At 47.0% G+C, this 20,147-nt stretch overlaps 1 protein-coding gene across 4 annotated transcripts in view; it reads left to right on the forward strand.

Annotated features, from left to right (window-relative positions):
- Positions 1–20,147, forward strand: part of CCDC60 (coiled-coil domain containing 60) — a 67,411-nt gene that overhangs the window by 28,885 nt on the left and 18,379 nt on the right. For 2 of the 4 annotated variants that reach the window (XM_082203164.1, XM_082203165.1), the window contains exon 3: positions 2,421–2,500. The exons of the other annotated variants lie outside the window; for them this stretch is intronic. In XM_082203164.1, the coding sequence (XP_082059290.1) occupies positions 2,421–2,500 (80 nt within the window). The remainder of the gene's footprint in view (positions 1–2,420; positions 2,501–20,147) is intronic. 4 annotated transcript variants of the gene reach the window in all.

Below are 20,147 nucleotides of genomic sequence, written 5' to 3' on the forward strand. Positions count from 1 at the left end.
CGCCTGACCGTTCTTCTCTGGGTCCCTCTGCCCCCCGTGGTCTCTTCCTTCCGGGACTCTTCTGACGCTGACCCCCCGGACCCTTCTGTCTCCTTGCGCCGGGCTTTAGGACCTGGCTCCCTTTCCGGGCTGCTTACTGCGCCACCTTCCTGTGTATTTGAACTTGGCGCGCGCGCCCAACCTTCCACTTTCCGTCTGACCGTTTCTTCGCTCCCCGATGGAGGTGTGGCCACTCCTGACTCGTGCCCTCCCTCCTGTTGTGAGCTGCCAGCGCTTGATACCTGACGCCCTTCCTCTCCCCTGCTCTCTGTTGGTGACGCTGGTCCCGATTTCCAACTGCCCCCCTCTGAGCCCCCTCTGGCCCTTTCCTCCTGGGGTGTCCCCCTAGGCTCCCCCCTTGCCCTGGCCACTGGTGCTCCTTTCTGTGAATCTTCTGATTCACTGGAAAGACTCGGAGATCTCGGGTCGTCGTCATCACTCATCCTTTCTTCTGCCTCCTCCCCCTCGCTCTCTGTTTCCTCCCTTGCCCTTGCCTCTGCTCCTGAACCCCTGACAGATACGTATCTCTGTCTTGAGAGCCAACGTGGTGTACTGGTCAGAGTGCTGGGTTCAAATCCCCACTTGGCCATTAAGCTCACCGGGTGACCATGGGCCAGGGCCTGCCTCTCTCAGCCTCACCTACTGGACAGGGTTGTTCTGAAGTTAAAATAGGGTTGAGGAGAATCACTTTGAGCTCCTTGCAGGAAAAAAGTGGATAGATGTGCAATAAATGCATAATAAATCAATGTAAAGGTAAGGGACCCCTGACCATTAGATCCAGTCGTGACCGACTCTGGGGTTGCGGCGCTCATCTCGCTTTATTGGCCGAGGGAGCCGGCGTACAGCTTCCAGGTCATGTGGCCAGCATGACTAAGCCGCTTCTGGCAAACCAGAGCAGCGCATGGAAACGCCATTTACCTTCCCACCGGAGCGGTACCTATTTATCTACTTGCACTTTGACGTGCTTTCGAACTGCTAGGTTGGCAGGAGCAGGGAATGAACAACTGGAGCTCACCCCGTCGCGGGGATTCGAACTGCCGACCTTCTGATCGGCAAGTCCTAGGCTCTGTGGTTTAACCTACAGCGCCACCCGCGTCCCAATAAATCAATGTATCGGTTCCCAAATGGAGAAGCGGCCCCAGCTAGGGAAATGCCAAATATTAGCAGGGAAGTGATGAGCATTTTGGCTGAGGGCAGATTTCACTGGTGCACAGCTTGGATATAATTTATCGTGGGATGCACACTCAGACAGGACAGGGTGCGTACCCACAAGTGTGTGTTCGTGCCATACACACACACACTTTGTTTCTCACATTTACATGACCGTCAGTATTGATTTATTAATTGCCTTCTAAGCCACTGCGTTAAGGCGATTTACATATAAGATCATTAGAAACACAAAAACCAGCAATGCATTTGAATCAAGATGAAAACTCCAGTGAGTGGACATTTGTGCTAAAGTCCTGTTTATCCAGCTGGGAAATGGAGCAGAAATGCCTTTGCTCCTTTCTGGAAGATGTAGTTAGGGTGTGCCTGTCATATCTCGACAAGGATGCTGTTCCGCGAAACAGGGGCAGCCACACTGAAAGCCCTGCTCCAAGTTATTGCAGAGCAAGCTTCTGTGATCTTTGGAACTTGCAAGAGATCTCCTGGTGTCAGGCGGCAGAGGATCCAAACCCCACGGCAGGTTGCCAGGAACAGATAGAAGGAAAAATTCTTACCAGCTGCTTTTTATTCAGTATTCACAGAGAGAGGCTTGGGAATGCAGCCTTTTGTAATAATGGCATTGCCCCGAGTGAGTCTCCGCCCCCTCCCTCTCTCATGTGTCATCACTGCAAGTGCTGAAAAGTGCCCTCTGCCTTTGAGGTCTTTGCTCTCCTACTTTCAATGCTCACCAGGTTCTGGGAGAGGTGGGGTCTGGAATGCTTTTGAAAGACACTGAATCCGTCAGCTGTCCCCTCTTTGGTGCTTCTTCTTCCTCCTCTCCCATTCTTTCCCAGCTTTTCCCCTCATCTGCCTCTGAGCTGTGATCTCCCTCAAACCCCTGTTGTGATTCTGAACTGTCTTCTTCTCTGGAAGGGTCAGGATGGGGAGACTGTCTCCACCATTCCTCCTCTGCCCAGTCCCTAACACCTGGGGGTATAAAGGATAAGACAGTCTCTCAACTAACCTGTGATTTGAGGTTTAGGCTTAATGCCACCAAGTGTATCACACAGCCACAGTTGCCAGGGAGCCATGATGGGTTGCCAATAGGGATCTCAGAGATTACGGGTTTCCCAAAGGCCTCTGGTTGGGTACCCATGAGAACGGAACAGTGGGCTAGGTGCTCCTCTGGCCTGATCCATCAAAGGTTCTTCTAACATTACGTTCCATGTCTGCAGGAACCTGAGAAGAAGCTCCTGCCTTTTAGAAACTTAGAAAAGGACCTGAGGACCCTCCATAAAGACCTTGCACACACAAGGTAGGAAGGATGGCACGATACCGTACGTCAACGTCTAGCGAAATTGTTGATCTGTAGCTGCAAACGCAGGAATCCCTGCACTCTGCTCTTGGTTTCTGAGCTCATTCCCAGAAGTAGCTGATGTGCTTTATCACCCTTGTACTAGTCACAGGTTTTGAACCTGACTTTTCACCCTCTTATTATCAGAGATATTGGGCGCTATCCGTCTAAATAGATCTGCCAGCACAAGGATTTCTGCTTGAGCAACAGAGTTGCCCTGCCTTCTCTTGTGCCTCAAATCTGCTTTGGAGGGTTGAGGAAACCTCCAGAACAGAATTAGCAGTGTAGGAAGCCGCCTGAAAACAACACAGGCCACTTGTCTCTTCTAGTCCTACCTGGAGATTCCAAGGATTGAACCTGTGACCTCCTTGCATGCAAGGCAGATGCTCTACCTCTGAGCTACAGCCCTTCACTATACTAAGTAGGATCATTGGTCCAGCCAGCTCAGAACTGTCCTCCCTGACTGGCAGTGGCTCTCCAGGGTTTCAGGCAGGGGGTCTCTCTCAGTCCTACCTGGAGATGTTGCAACTTTCTTCATGCAAAGAGGATTCTCTGCAGTTGGATGATGGACACACACACACCCTGTGCACTGAGCCATGGCCCTCCCATTTAGGGGGAACACAGGGAGAGGGGGGGGAGTTCCCTTGCACAGCCAAAAGTCCTTGCTCCAGTGGATAGCTCGGTTGGTTAGAGCGTGGTGCTGATGGCTCCAAGGTTGTAGGTTCAATCCTCATATGGGACAGCTGTCTATTCCTACATTGCAGGGAGTTGGACCAGATGATCCTCAGGGTCCCTTCTGACCCTACAGTTCTATGATTCTATAGTGGCTCTATTTAGTTAGATGCAGCCCATTGAGTTGTATTGAGCGTTTGTCATACTGATCCACTGAGACTAAAAGGCATGACCAACTTAGGCCTTTTGATTCCAGTAGGTCTAGTCTCACTAGAACTTAACTGGATGCAACCTAATGTCTGAGATGTCCTCAAACGATAGCAGCATTCTGGACTAGATGGGCCACTGGCTCCTTTTATGTTTTTAAGCGCTTATAATAGGGACGCAGGTGACACTGTGGTCTAAACCACTAAGCTCAACCGCTAACCACTCTTGGGCTTGCCAATCAGAAGGTCAGAGGTTCGATTCTCTGTAACAGAGTGAGCTCCCATTGCTCTGTCCCAGCTCCTGCCAACCTAGCAGTTCGAAAGCATGCCAGTGCAAATAGATAATGGGTACCGCTGCAGCAGGAAGGTAAACAGCGTTTCCATGCGCTCTGGTTTCTGTCATGGTGTCCCATTGCTCCCTAAGCGGTTTAGTCATGCTGGCCACATGACCTGGAAAGCTGTCTGTAGACAAACGCCAGCTCCCTTGGTCTGAAAGTGAGATGAGCACTGCAACCCCATAGTCACCTTTGACTGGACTTACCCATCCAGGAGTCCTTTACCTTTTTACCTTTCTAATGATGGGAATTTAATATGCCATCATAGTTTCGTAGAGTAGGGACCATCTTGTCCAGCAGCCCTGCAACGCAGGAATCTTCCACCAAATGTGGGGCTCGACCCACGAGCCTGAGATTAAGAGACTCAGGTGCTACCTACTAATGTCCAGACTTATGCACAGGTGACAAAACAGACCATCTCATGTTCTTATTTGGCTGGTGCATGCATTGGTTTCTAAAGCAGAGAAATGCCAGTTAAGGGGGGTGGGGAGTCACAAATGAAGTGGCCTCCAGCGACGACACTTTAAAACTGAGCAGAGGTGGCTGGAACTGATGGAAATTTCCATTTGTATGCTTGATTCACGCGATGGCTCCTTTGGTCTTCATATACTCATTAATTTGAATATCAGACTTTTGCAGCAAGAACATCAGCGGTGGGTACAAATGCCATGATTTACCGCTTACGGGGTTTAGCAACAGCCCGATGCAAAATGAACGCTGACAAACGATCGCTGCCAACCGCAGAAGGGCACATACATCCCCAAACTCACATTCTCATCCAGAGTAGCATCTTTCAAAAGCAGTTCTGCAGAGAACAGACAGTAAACAACGGAAAGGAGGCAGGTGCTAGTTAATCTTAGGGCAGTTGGGCCCAGGCAATTTGCCCTAATTCTTTTGGCTGGCTATTTCAGGTCTCCCTTGCGCTAGGTTTCCTCAAGACATCACATGAGGCATTAGAAGTACATGTAGAATCATAGAATCATAGAATCATAGAGTTGGAAGAGACCACAAGGGCCATCGAGTCCAACCCCCTGCCAAGCAGGAAACATTCTGAGCAGTATTCTGAGCACTGGGGAGATCAGAAGCAGAACTATGTTATCTTTGAGCAAGAAGATAGGAGAAGCAGCTGGGTGACTGGGCTTTCGCAGAAAGCATTGTTATTACAAACATCGGGTGAGACCTTGGTGGTAATATCGTCACTGGGGGCTGCCTTGTTGGTGTTGACCCATGGCAGGGCCTTTTCAGTGGTGACTCCCCAGTTGCAGAATGGCCTCTCCATGTGAGGCACGCCTCTCTCCATCATGATCAGCTTTCAGGAGGAATTTGAAAACAATCCTGTTTACCCAGGCATTTGGTGGCTGAAGAATACTGTTCCCGGAAACCCTGAGATCATTGGCTAGAATAATGTCTTTAGTTATAAATGTTTTTTGTAATGTTTGAATCTCTTTTAGAATGTTTTTGCTTCATTTTTATCTCCAAGTTACCTGTTTGCCACCCTGAGCTCCTTGAGGACGAAGGGCAGGGTACAGATTCAATCCCAACAAATAATAACTCTATTTTGATTAATTCCTTACCTTTGCCTTCAAACGTCCCATGAAAAATGCTAAAAACAGTTTTGAAAGCTGTACAGAAATCCAGCTGAAGATATACATTAAAAAACAATGCAAAAAAGGAGTACCTAAGGCAGAGACCTTTTCATTCTGCTAGAAAATCTTGTCGGAATGAAAAGGTCTCCAGTTGTTTCCTGAAAATAATGTTTCCTGATGTGAAGAGGTCTCTTTTACCAGCAACTGTTGGTTCCTATACAAGGATGCAAATTCTTCCATTTTCCGATGATAAATGAAAGCTAGAAATGTCAGCTTCCCTAAAGAGGCAGATCCCAGGCAGGTAAACAACAACAATTATTAATTACATTTGCATCCCACCTTTCCTCCAAGGAGCTCAATCAAGGTGGGGGGGGGGGAGGAATAGTTCTCCTCACCATTTCATCCTTACTACAACCCTGTGAGGCAGGTGAGACTGAGAGTGAGTGACTGACTCCAAGGTCACTAAGTGAGCTTCATGACCAGGAGTAGGCAAACTAAGGGCCGGGGGCCGGATCCAGCCCAATCGCCTTCTCAATCCGGCCCGCGGACGGTCCAGGAGTCAGCGTGTTCTTACATGAGTAGAATGTGTCCTTTTATTTAAAATGTATCTCTGGGTTATTTGTGGGGCATAGGAATTCGTTCATTTTTTCCCTTCAAAATATAGTCTCCCCCCCCCCCAAGGTCTGAGGGACAGTGGACCGGCCCCCTGCTGAAAAAGTTTGCTGACCCCTGTAATATGACCAAGTGGGGAACTGAACCCTGGTCTCCCAGGTCCTAGTCCAACGCTCTAACCACTACACCACCTTGGGCACGTCAATGCCGCTTCTGACCCGGTCCATCATCAATAGTGTTCTGGGGAGTAAGGAGACAACCCCTGAACTTGGCTCTGCTGGCTTTGACCAATAAGGTTTTTAGTCCAAAACATCTGAAAGGCTGCTGAGGTCAATGTATCCCAATCCCTACACTGTTGAGGATTTGACAGTGATACACGCCTCAGCTCGCGGCATGAATCACAGGTAATTAAACTGAAATGCCACTGAAGACTGAGGCCGTTGAAATTGCCTTTAAAAGCTTTATTAACACAACCCACAACATTATAAAGTAACTGCAAAAAAAAAGATAGAAAAATGTCAGCTATAGACGTAGCACAAGATGAACCCAGTCAGCACAATGTACACAAAGAAATGGAATCCAAACCCCAGTGAGCAAAGAGGAGTGGCTTGCCTAGCATAATGTGGAGAAAGCAAGCGAGAGCAGGATGCAATCCTAAGACTCTCAGAAGTAAGTCCCACTGAGTTCAATAGGGCTTACTCCCCTAGTAAGTAGGTTGAGAGCTTGTTATAAGAATTCTAAGGTCCCAAATATAAATTAAATGTTCATAAATGTACAAGGCAAACACATACATAAGTATATAAACCACATGTCTGAAATAGTAAAGGTAAAGGGACCCCTGACCATTAGGTCCAGTCGTGGCCGACTCTGGGGTTGCGGCGCTCATCTCGCTTTATTGGCCAAGGGAGCCGGCGTACAGCTTCCGGGTCATGTGGCCAGCATGACTAAGCCGCTTCTGGCGAACTAGAGCAGCGCACGGAAACGCCATTTCCCTTCCCGCCGGAACGGTACCTATTTATCTACTTGCACTTTCTCGTGCTTTCGAACTGCTAGGTTGGCAGGAGCAGGGACCGAGCAACAGGAGCTCACCCCGTTGTGGGGCTTCAAACCGCCAACCTGTCTGAAATAGTACAGGAGAGCAATCCTGAAGCCGTTTTGACTCTCCCAAATTGACCTCAAATATTTCTCTGCAAGGAGGAAGGAAATGGGATTGCCTTTTGCTTGCAAATCCTGTCTTAAGGGCATATTTCTATTTGAATAGGGTGAGCCTGTGACCTGGGACTCAGGAACTAAAGTATTAACCATCACAAAAGAACGGCCAGGCTGCCCGGGTAATGCAGTCAGTGACCATTATCAGGTATTCCGGCAGACAGGATTTCTGCTGTAGACCGCCTCCTTCTGTGATGTATGTATGATATTTTAGGGGGGTGGTCTTGGGCTACAAGGTGGGCAATTTCAAGAGTCTGTATAAGGGCTTGCACACCATTGTTCTGGGTTCTCCTCCCTCCTGTGTGTGGTGAGTGGGGACCCTGTTGCAACAGTTTAATAAAGAGCAGGCTTACTAGCCGCTTTGCTTCTCAATATACTCTATTTGGCTTCTGCTATTCTGTAGCTCGCGGGTGGCGCTGTGGGTTAAAGCCTCAGCACCTAGGGCTTGCCGATCGAAAGGTCGGCGGTTCGAATCCCCGCGGCGGGGTGCGCTCCCGCTGCTCGGTCCCAGCGCCTGCCAACCTAGCAGTTCGAAAGCACCCCTGGGTGCAAGTAGATAAATAGGTACCGCTTACCAGCGGGAAGGTAAACGGCGTTCCGTGTGCTGCGCTGGCTCGCCAGATGCAGCTTGTCACGCTGGCCACGTGACCCGGAAGTGTCTCCGGACAGCGCTGGCCCCCGGCCTATAGATGTGAGATGGGCGCACAAACCCCAGAGTCTGTCAAGACTGGCCCGTTCGGGCAGGGGTACCTTTACCTTTACCTTTATTCTGTAGCTCAAGACCACTCCCCAAAACATCATACATACATCACAGGGGGGGCAGTCTACAACAGAAATCCTGTCTGGTAGGATACTGATAATGGTCACTTGATTGCTTTACCTGGGCAGCTTGGCCATTCCTTTTGAGATGCTAAATACTTAGTTCCTGAATCCAGGTCACAGGCTCACCCTATTCATGCTCAAATACAGCCTTAAGACAGGATTAAAGCAAAGAAACAATGGGGAGGCTTTCCTGTTTCCTTCCTCACTGCAGAGAATATTTGAGGTCACTGGAAGAGTCAAAATGGCTTCAGGATTGCTCTCCTGGATTTTTCAGACCAAGGGATGCGGGTGGCACTGTGGGTTAAACCACAGAGCCTAGGGATTGCCGATCAGAAGGTCAGCAGTTCAGATCCGCGTGACGGGGTGAGTTCCCTGCTCCTGCACACCTAGCAGTTCAAAAGCACGTCAAAGTACAAGTAGATAAATAGGTACCGCTCCGGCGGGAAGGTAAACGGCGTTTCCGTGCGCTGCTCTGGTTCGCCAGAAGCAGCTTAGTCATGCTGGCTACATGACTGTACGCCGGCTCCCTCAGCCAGTAAAAGCGAGATGAGCGCTTTACTCAGAGCCGTTCACGACTGGACCTAATGGTCAGGGGTCCCTTTACCTTTACTATTTCAGACACATGGTTTATATACTTATGTATGTATTTGCCTTGTAGATTTATGAACATATGGTTTATATATATATGAGACCTTAGAATTCCTATAACAGCAGCATCACAGATAAGGCACTCGAAAAGCAGAGACTCAAATTGCGGGATTCGCAGGCATGGACCTGATATATTCATTCTGTTCTCTGCTGACCTCCAGGCTTAAGACACTTCCTGCTCCTTCGCCCTGTGCCAAGCTGTTAACACTGGTATTCTGCCTGGCCTCAACTCCTCTTTCTTTCTTTCTTTCTTTCTTTCTTTCTTTCTTTCTTTCTTTCTTTCTTTCGTTCCTCTTCAGCCCACTGCTTTTCAGCCTCGGCTGTTGTAAGCCCCTGTTCGTACTCTGCAAATTCCCTCCTCTCCCAACGCCAGCAAATCAGCCGGAGCAGATCAGGCTGTCGGCGTGGCCGTGATCATGGCCGGAGATACGATGAGCACCTGCAGCACAGAGAGAAAGAGAGAAATTGTGCCGCCGCTTGGGGACTTTGGCATTACCTACCAACGCTAGACTTCCTCTGCAGCTAATGCCTGGTAATGCCAGTTGCTTGGAAACAGGTGCTCTGTTGCCTCGTATCCTAGGCTTCTTCCCTTTTTTTGCCATTTGGCAGCCAGCGCTCTAATTGGCATGCTTCTTGCGTGGTCACGGCTGGAGGTTTGCAAAATTCTGTTCCAGAAAGAAAGAGGGGAGAAAGAGAGTGGATCTGCGTTGGGCGGGGGGGGGAGACTTTCTTTCTCCGTGAATGACAGCTCACGTTAATTAGACAGCAGACATGAGCAGACAGGGAGCAGAGTGTCTGGATGGGTGGAATATTACCTACGCCATCAGTCATGAAAGGAAAGTGCTATTTTCTGGGTCCGACAACAGCACTGCATCTCCCAGTTGCGCACCCGTGACGCAGTTTGCCCTGGAGTGGAACTCTGTAAAGAACATAAGAACGTGGGGAAAGCCTGCAGGATTAGGCCAATGGCATCTAGTCCAGCATCCCGTTCTTGCAGTGCAGACTCTATAGTCGTTGGCATTGTCTTGTGAGACAATGGAGTGCGCCTATGGGGGTGAAGCCAAACTGCTGCGATAGCTGCACCAAAGCGCAAGCCTGGGCAGTGTGTATGGTGGTTCTGGGGATGCCCAGATGTGGTCGCTAAGTGTGTAACTCCCTCCCCTCGGAGGTGAGTCTGACACCTTCATTATACTGTTTCTGGCGAGTGCTGATAACACACCTCTTTACCTAGGCTTTGGACACTTGAGGTGTGTTATTTTGCAATTGTCAGTTGTTTAAACCTGCTTTTAATACTGTGTTTTACTATTGTTTTACTATTGTTCGAATCCCCGCTACAGGGTTAGCTCCCGTTGCTCAGTCCCTGCTCCTGCCCACCTAGCAGTTCAAAAGCACGTCAAAGTGCAAGTAGATAAATAGGTACCACTCCGGCGGGAAGGTAAATGGCGTTTCCGTGTGCTGCTTTGGTTCGCCTGAAGCGGCTTAGTCATGCTGGCCACATGACCCGGAAGCTGTACGCCGGCTCCCTCGGCCAATAAAGCGAGATGAGCGCTGCAACCCCAGAGTCGGTCATGACTGGACCTAATGGTCAGGGGTCCTTTTACCTTTACCTTTACTATTGTAACCTGCTCTGGGACCTCTGAATGAAGTACGGGTCAGTAATAATAATAATAATATTAATAATAGTCGGATCGTACCCTTTGATAAGTATGTTTTCACTCCTACTTCAAAGAAATGCATCCGGCCTATTCAAACTCGACTCCTTTGTTATTCCATGTTACAAATTTACGAATCGATCAGCGGGGCGGTCAGACGTTTTAAGATAATTATACGCACATGATGTTGTATTAAGCATGAAAGCGAGCTCCTCGCCAGCTTGCCATCCACCTGGTTTGCTGCCAGGTCATTTTTATTTTGGTACAGTACGAGCCTGACCTTTATCTATATTAATTTAATCCTATAAAGGAGCCGGAGTATTCCGACGAAAATGATTAGCACTCAAAAAGGCGGCGGGGGTGGGGGGTGGGGGAGGGAAGCTCTCTCAATTTTCCCAGTGACGAAGTTATTAGTTTACAAGAAAGGCATGGCCTTTGTCGGCAAGGTGGCGGAAAATCCGTGTTGTGACTTCCAGCCGGCTGGAGCTCAATTACTGTAATAAATGCATTCCAAAGTTCATCTCAGATGCATTTGCATTTTAATGAATGATTCTTGCCTCCTCGTCAAGTTGGCGGCAGAGGCTAATTTTATTAAGTTGCTGCATAAATACGATGCTTTTGAAACGAGGATTTAAATGGAAAGGTATTTGTTTTGCCCCCTCCCCACCCCTTGTGTGAAAATGACTAGCCCTTGTTTGTGCTGCCTGCCAGAGACAGTGCAGAATGTGTATGTGTGTTGAGAAATAGAGGTAGAGAGAGAGAGCTGTCAGAACATAATGCTTACCTGGTAGAGACAGGGTAGAAATTCAGTTCAGTTCTGATTTGCAGTTTCTGAAACAATATGTAAACTGAAACACAGTCATCGTTCAAAATTGATGGTTGCAGTCCCCGTTGCAGCAGCACCCTTCCTGGGTGGATGCAACTGCTGAAGTTTAAGGAACAAGCAAAGCAAAATTGCATGGAACGGTATACATATATTTGGAGAAAACGACCCTTAAATTCTGCAGAATTTCGATGAGGCTTTTTAAAAGCAAAAACAAAAAAAATCAGAACCTCTATGGAATTGGGAGAACTAAACTTAAAAGGTTTAAGCTATGGTTTTCCCAGTAGTGATGTCTGGAAGTGAGACTTGGACCATAAAGAAGGCTGATCGCCGAAGAATCGATGCTTTTGAATTATGGTTCTGGAGGAGACTGCATGGACTGCAAGAAGATCAAACCTCTCCATTCTGAAGGAAATCAGTCCTGAGTGCTCACTGGAAGGACAGATCCTGAAGCTGAGGCTCCAATACTTGGCCACCACATGAGAAGAGAAGACTCCCTGGAAGACCCTGATTTGGGACAGATTGGGGGTACAAGGAGAAGGGGACGACAGAGGACGAGATAGTTGAACAGTGTTCTCAAAGCTACCAGCATGAGTCTGACCAAACTGCGGGAGCAGTGGAAGACAGGAGTGCCTGGCGTGCTCTGGTCCATGGGGTCACGAAGAGTCGGACACGACTAAACGGCTAAACAACAACAACAAACTTAAAAGATTGGAAGTGGTGTGTGAAATGGAGAGCTTCCGTACAGTTGGGAGACTCAGGACAGATAAATGAAAGTATTTCTTTATTCAACACATAGTTGAACTATGGAACTCACTCCCACAGGAGGGAGGCGTAGCCAACCAACTTAGGTGGCTTTAAAAGGCGATTGGACAAATTCAGAGAGGGCAGGGCTCTCATTGGCTGCTAGCCACAATGACTGTGTTTCTACCTCCACTGTCAGAGGCATACATTTCTTGGGTTGCCATATTTCCAAAAGTGAAAATCCAGACACAATAATTGTTGGACTTTTGCAGAATCTGAAAAAGAAGTTTTGTGTTTACTGGGAATGATATACAGTGGTGCCTCGCAAGATGAAAATAATCCGTTCCGCGAGTCTCTTCGTCTAGTGGTTTTTTCGTCTTGCGAAGCAACCCTATTAGCAGCTTAGCGGATTAGCGCTATTAGCGGTTTAGCGGATTAGCGGCTATTAAAGGCTTAGCGGCTTAGCGGCTAAAAGGCTATTGGTGGCTTAGCGGCTTAGAAAAGGGGGGGAGCGGAAAAAAATCGGAACACTCGCAAGACGTTTTCGTCTTGCGAAGCAAGCCCATAGGGAAATTCGTCTTGCGAAGCAGCTCAAAAATGGAAAACCCTTTCGTCTAGCGGGTTTTCCGTCTTTCGAGGCATTCGTCTTGCGGGGCACCACTGTATAATGAATTGAAAAAGATGTTTAAAATAACATTTGTAAAAAACAACAACCCCAGAAGCTTTCTTTTTGGGAGTTATAGGAACAGAACAACGGAAACAGTATAGAATCTTATTCATGTATGCGACTACAGCAGCAAGAATTTTACTTGTCCAAAAATGGAAAGAAGAAGAAGTCCCAGGAATGGATACAAAAACATATGGAATGTGCAAAAATAGCAAAAGTTACCAGAAAAATAAGAAAGCAAGATAACAGACTTTTCATAAAACCATGGAAATGGTTTATTGGATATTTACAAATAAACTGTAAACAGATAAGAACATTGGCAGGATTATTGTAATAACCTGCAGTTTTGTAAGAGTATGTATTTAAAGCAGATGAATAAGTTAATTTGGATATGCAGAAAATCTTAAAAATAAATTTAAGGAACAGAAGAAAGAGGGGGAAGTCAAGTTTTGAAATGTTAAAACGACAGTAAAATTATTGAAATGCATAAACCTGAAAGTCATAAATAAAATAGTTTTTTAAAAATAAAAAAGACGTTGTTGAGCTTTTTTAAAGGAAATTTGCCAAAATCTATACATTCCAACATGGGTTCCCATATGTCTGGAATTCCACGGGCATTACAGGCAGACGGAGAATCACCTTGAGATTCAGAAGCGCCATTTGTTAAGTGTCTAGTAGCCTTCGAGTAGTTTTAATGCATTGCTAGGAAGGAAGAGGGTGTTCTGAACCCGGTTGCAGCCATTACTTTAGGAGGTACGCGCACAATGTTTCGGGAGATGGATGGGCTTGTCTGATTCGGACGGGGTAGAAATATGTTTTGCACGCGGACTGCAGAACAACTTGTCGTGATGTATCCATCTTGCTGGCAGTGAGCGCTTTGCGTTGTCTGTCTCGTCTGTCATCCGACAAAAGACTTCTTTTAAAAATAGAAAGGGGGGGGAGAGAGAGAGAAAGAGAGAGAGAGACGGACGGACGAACGAAATCTACTGCAGTCTCATAGCCAATGCAAAATTCAACTGTCTTCATCTCTCTCTGAACCACAAGCCTTTATTTTTTTTTCTTTTTTTTAAAAAATATATATTTTATTCAGGATTTTCTTGTTTTACAGAAGTGTAGTGCCTCGTATTTTTTTTTTTCCATATAACATTTTTACAAATCCGTTTCATTTGTTGAGGCATTAGGGGGAGAAGAAAAGAAAAAAGAAAAGAGAGAGGGGGTGGAGGGAGGGAGGATGGATAGGGGTGGGGTTGGGTGGCGGTTTTTCTATTATGCTTAATGTATGTAGAGTTTGGTGTCAGCGTGCTTGTGTTGTTCACTTGTGTTCCTTTGGTGGTGAGAGAGGTTGGGGTTGGCCTAGGGTGTGATTGTTTGCTTGCGATTGGCTGTGGTGATCTTTGTTTTCGTGTGTGAGTGGGGTGGGTGGGTGTTTTGGATCAGGTTAGCCATATTGATTTGTATGCTGTTGGTGGATTATTGTCACTGTCCTGTTGGGCTGTGTATGTGAAAAAGGGGAGCCATACCGGGGTGAAGGCATCTTCTTCTGTTTGTCCCCGTGTCAGTTTCAGTTTGTTAGTTAATTTTTCTAGTAGGGCTGTTTCCCATACTATTTGGTACCATTGGTCCATGCTTACTCCTGAGAGGTCTCTCCAGTGTCTGGTTATGGTGTTTCTGGCTGCTGAAAGTAGGTGGGTTATGAGTTCTTTGTGGTGTAAATGGGCATTGTTGTCTTGGAAGATGTTTAGTAGGGCCAATTCTGGGGTGATGTCTATTACTTGCATAGTTATTTTACATATTTCTTGTATGGCTGTTGTCCAGAATAGTTGGATTTTGGGACACTCCCACCACATGTGGAGGTATGTGCCTGTGGAGGTGCACCCTCTCCAGCATTTTGGTGAGGTTCCTGGGTGTATTAGCGCTAGTTTCCTTGGTGTTAGGTACCACCTGTAGGTGAGTTTCAGTGTGAGTTCTTTTCTTTTTGTTGATATGGATTTAAAGGGGGGTTTAGACCACATTCTGGTCCATTGAGTGGGGTTAATCTCATAGCCTATGTCATTCTCCCATTGTTTTTTGATTGCGTCTAGGGGATTTGCGGGATTTTGGAGTAGTATTTTGTATATTGCGGATACCGTCCCTTTACCGTTTCCCTTTGTTGTTAGGAGGAGGTTTTCGAAGGTTGTCAGGGGCCTAGTTGCTGCTGATTTTACTGTTGGGTTGTTTAAGAGGGCATGTAGTTGGTGTTGTGTTAACCAGGGCATTTGGGTGTCTTCTAGTTTGTCTTGTATTTCTTGTGTTGACAAGGGTTTGTTATTTTTATAAAAGTCTATTAGGCGATATAAGCCTTTGGTTCGCCAGGTTTTTATCTTGAGGTTTTGTGCTGCATGGTGGAATAATGGGTGGTACGCCAGGGGGATTAGTGGGGTTGGGGTTGGGGATAGTTTGCCTATTTGTGTTTTCCATGCTTTGAGCATGGTCTGTGTGTACCTGTTAAGTGTTGTGGGAATTTTCTTTAGTTTGTTTGGGAGGAGTGGGTATGCTGTGGTGCAGGTGTTTTCAATTGTGTCCCTCTCTAGGTGTACCCATTGTTTTGTCTCATCTTCTAGTATATATGGGATTGTATGGCGTATTTGGTTGGCATTGTAGTATGTTTCTATGTTGGGGATTCCCCATCCTCCTTCTGAGGTGGGGAGGTGCAGATATTTGGGGTTTATTCTTGGTTTTTTATGTGAGAAGATGAAAGAGTGTAGTTTTCTCTGCCAACTGCGAAGTTGGGTTGAAGGGATCCAGATTGGGAGGGTTTGGAATAGGTAGGTTAGTTTTGGGAGTGTGGTCATTTTGATCCAGGGCTATTTTGTCTGAGAGAGTGAAGTTCATGTTGTTCCATCTCTTTAGGTCTTTGTTAATTTGTCGTCACAGGGGCTTGTAGTTGTGGAGGTACAATTTATTGAGGTTTCTGGTTATTTGTACCCCTAGGTATCTGAACTTGGTGTGGCAAAGTTTTATTTTGGTGACCTTTGTGAGTTCTTTTTGGGTGTGCGGAGGGGTGTTGAAGCACATAGCTTCTGACTTTGTAAAATTTACCTGTAGGCCCGACACCATTGCAAATGTGTTGAGTTCTCTGGTTAGGGAGGTTGCTGTGCTTATGGGGTCTGGTGTTGTGACCATTAGGTCATCTGCAAAGAGCCCTAATTTATAGGTTCTGCCTTTTATTTCCACTCCCTTGATGTCTCGGATGCGGATTGCTAGGGGTTCCAGAGCCAGGATAAATAAGAAGGGAGACAGTGGGCATCCTTGTTTTGTGCCTCTTTGGATAGCTATAGTGTTAGAATCCATATTGTTAGTTCTGCATTTTGCTGAGGCTTGGGAGTATATTTGTTTGAGGGTTTGTAGGAAGTTGGGGCCAAATTTCATGTTAGTTAGTACTGCTAGTATGTATTTCCACTCCAAGCAATCAAAGGCTTTGAGGATGTCTAGGGACATAATTGTCAATGGGAGTTTGGTTGCCTTGCTGTGTTCGATCAGGTTCAGTAGTTTCCTGATGGGGTCTGTTATATTGCGGCCAGGGACAAAGCCAGTCTGGTCTGGGGCTATTAACTTGTGTAGGAAGATTTTTAGGCGGTTGGCCAAGATTGATGTGAAGATCTTGTAGTCTTGGTTTATTAATGAGATTGGGCGGTATGATTCTACTTTGAGGCTGTCTTTTAGTGGTTTTGGGATGGAGACTATTTTGGAGTGGGTCCAGGTTTTGGGGATGGGGCCCCCTTTTATGATGTCGTTGAATAGGCGGGTCATGTAGGGCATCAAGGGTTCTTTGAATTTCTTATAGAATTCTGCTGTGAAGCCGTCTGGGCCTGGGGCTTTGTGTGGTTTCAGGTTTTTGAGGACCGCATCTATTTCCTCTGGGGTGATAGGGCTGTCCATGAATTCCTGTTCCTCATCAGTTAGGGTAGGCATGTTTAGTCCTGCTAGAAATGTTCTGATTTCCTTCTCTGGTGGGTTATGGGAGGTGTATAGGTTGGAGTAGAATTCTGCAAATTCTGAGGTTATTTCTTCGGGGGAGAATGTTATGTTGCCGTCTTTTTTGGTGATGCAGTGTATTCTTGTTTTGAGTGCTTTTTTCCTACATCTATTTGCTAGTAATCTGGAGTTTTTCCCTCCATATTCGTAGAAACGTTGTTTAGAGTATAGAATGTTGATCATTGTTTTGTTAATTTCTAGGGAGTCTAGTTCTCTCCTTTTTTGTTCTATAAGTTTGAGGAGTTTTTTAGATCCTGTTTGTTTGTAGCGTGATGAGAGGGCTATGATGTCTTGTTCTGTTTTGCTAATTTTTGAGGAGGTTTGTTTTTTAAGGAATGTTTTCTCTTTTATGCAAGCTCCTCTGGTGACCGCTTTCATTGCGTCCCATAGGAGGGGGGTTGTTATATTGTTTACATCGTTTTCTTTGAAGTAGTTTTGGAGGGTTTTTGTGAGACTCTCTCTAATTTGTTTGTTTGTAGTTAGGATGGGACTGAAGGACCATGATGGGGTGGTTTGTGTTCCTTCTCCTATTTTAACAATGACTTCTACTGGGGCGTGGTCTGTGATTTTAATGTTACCTATGTTTGTTGATTCTACTGAGGGGATCAGACCCTGTGTGAGTAGAATGCTGTCCAGTCTGGACACTGTATCATGGCGTCCCGATTGGAATGTATGGCTGATGTCTCCTGGGTTTTGCTCACCCCAAATGTCATAGAGACCCCTTTTTTTTAGCATTTTTAGTAACTTGTAAGAGTTCCTGGTTGTTGGGGGTTTCCTTCGGAGGAAGGTTGCCCATGGGGTTGTGGGGTGGATATCTTTCAGAGATATACCTTTCATATTCAGATTGAAGTCCCCTCCTAGGATTGCTTCCCCTTCAGAGAAGGAGAGGAATTTGTTTAGTGTCTTCTGGAAGAATTCCAATTGTTTCGTGTTTGGGGCGTATATGGAGCCGATTGTCAGTTTGATTTTGCCATCTAGTGTCCCTTTAGCGAAAATGAATCTGCCTTTTTTGTCCTTGAGGACTGTTGTGGCAGTGAAGTTCAGGTCTCTACTGAGTATTATGGCTACCCCACGAGCTTTCCCTGAGCCTCGTGCGACCCACTGTTGACTGAAGCGGGGGTTGCTCAGGAGTTTGCTGCCTTTGGGTGGGTTGTGTATTTCTTGTAGGAAGGTGATGTGTGGTTTCATGGTGTTTATGTATGAGGTGATGCGTTTCCTTTTGATGGGGTTTCCCAGCCCCCTCACGTTTAATGTAATTGCTTTTAGGTTAGCCATCTTGCTTATCTATTATGTGGGGTGATTCCCTGCCAACCCGTTCGGGTTGTCTTGTGTCTCTCTCTTCGTGTTGTTTAAAGGACCAGTGGGGTTGCGCTGACCTAGGGTGTGGTGGGTGGGGGGCTAATGGGATTAGAGTAAGATTTGGGTTAAAGAGTAGGGGGTAGGTTGTAGAGAGTTTCCTATATGTAGTCATATAGGTGTTTGTTTGGGGTATTTTAGGCCATCTGGCATTTAGCCAGTTGGTCCTAGGTCTCAGCTGGTGTGGAAGGCCGTGTTCAAGGACAGGCCATCCCCCCTGTTGTTTGCGATAGGGGGTGATCAGTGAGACAGTGTGAAGTGACTTTGTAACGTCGCTGTCAGGTATAAGGTTCATAAGCAATGTTGCCAATGTTATGAGCAACATTGTTGGTGTGTTGGGGTGGGGATGTGGGTGCTGGTACGCTCTGGTGCCACCATAGTGCTGGTTGGGTATCAGATTTTAGCCTGATTGTGGGTTGTGTTATTAAGGTTGGAGGAGTTGTTTTTCCCTAGTATGGAGTATGGGGGTGTTGAAGGTGTGGGTGGTGGGGAATGTGGTTGAGGTCGTCTGGACTGGTGTTGGGGTGGGGATTCCTGTGGGGGTGCGGGGCTGGGGGGGATGTTGATGGTGTTAACTAAATCTATGGGTTTTTTGGGGGGGAGGGGGAAAAGGGGGGGGAATCACCAGTCCTTCAGTTTGTGGTTTTTTCCTGGTTTCTTCATTCAGCTGCGGCTGTTGCTGTTGTAGGGTTGTCCATCTGCGATGAATTGGTTTGGTTAATCTTGATCTGGTTTCTTGTGTCGTATGGCCGGCGGGACGGTTCTGAGCATGATGCTTGCCTGTATTGGTTTTCGTTGTTGTGCCGCTTCTGTTGTTTCTTTTTCTTCTGTACCGTTGTCCAGTTGTTTGCTGTTGTTTCCTCGTGGTTGGGGCTGTCACTTGGTGGGTTTGTCGGTTGCCATTCCGGTGGGAGGTCGAGTTCAAGGTTCTTTAGTAGTTGCTGGGCCTCAGGTATGTTGGTAGCCATGTGTTGCGTTGTATTGGTTGTTGCAATGAGGCGGAAGGGGAAGCCCCATCGGTATTTGATCCCTGCTTGTTGGAGACGCTGGGTGCATGGGCGCAGGCTTTTCCTCTGGTTTAGGGTATCCTGAGATAGGTCCTGTAAGGCCAGAATAGGGGTTTCTCCATACCGAAGGTTGGTTGAGTTTTTGAGGTGGTGCCATACCTCTTCCTTCTTTTTGTTGCGTGTGAAGCATACAATGATGTCTCTTGGGGGGGCGCTGGGTTTTGGCATAGGTTTTAGGGCTCTGTGAGCCCTCTCCAAGTCATCTGCCTCAAGTTTCAGGCTTGGGATTGTGTTTTTCAGCCAGCGTATAATTAGGTCTGCTGGGCTTTTCTCCTCTGTTTTTTCAGGAAAGTTGCGGAAGCGGATGTTACAACGTCTATTGCGGTCTTCAAGGTCGGCTTGCTTAATTTTCATCTCTCTGTGTTCTGCTTCCATTTGGTTTACCAGTTCGTCCAGTTTCTTGTTCACACGTGCATTCTCTTCCCGGTATTGCTCTATTATTCTTTCTTGCATTTGGTTCTTGTTCTCTAGAGCTTCCACTTTGGAGGTTAGATTGTTGATTAGTACCTGCATGGGAGCCATTGTGGCTTTCAGTGTTTCTTCTAGTCTTGCTTCCATTTCCCTCAGATCTCGTTTCGTTATTGGGTGGTCATCGTCTTGAAGGGGAGTTACCGTCTTAGCATTGTTTGCCATCTCCCTGGTTGGTGTCGTCTTGGTCTCCCTGATTTTGGTTTGAGGTTGGCTTGGCGTCCTCTTGGGGTAGGGCGTGTGGTGGTTAGGAGTTGTGGCAGTGGTGATTCCTGGGTATTGTTGGGTTGCTGAGCTGATCAGGCTTTGTTGGTTGGTGGCTTCTACAGAGCGTTTGGATTAGGTGGTCATTTGTGTCACTTCTAGTCTGTGTTTTAAGAACTTCTTTAGGGCTTCTGCAGATGCCCCAGCGGTGCCGCCGAGGCGGCGGGGGGGGGGCAGGCAAGCAGAGATGGGTAGACTAACGGACAGACAGTTCACATAAAGGGAGGGGGGTTAGCAGGTAGAGATGCAAGAGATTGGAGGGGTGGGGCCAGGGGAAATATGTGTTAGGAGGGGGTTGTATATACCCAAAAGGGGTATTGGGGTCCAGTTAAGGTGGAAGTTGGGGTTGGGAGTGCGCTCAGAAACAGAGACAGACAAATAGGCTATAAGTAAAGGGTGGAGGGAGAAGAAAGGGAAGAAGAAGAAAGAAAGAAGAAGGGGGGAGGCGGGGGGGAGAGGGGAG

The sequence above is a fragment of the Podarcis vaucheri genome (assembly GCF_965113315.1).
Source record: "Podarcis vaucheri genome assembly, chromosome: 16".
NCBI classification, from domain to species: Eukaryota; Metazoa; Chordata; class Lepidosauria; order Squamata; family Lacertidae; genus Podarcis; species Podarcis vaucheri.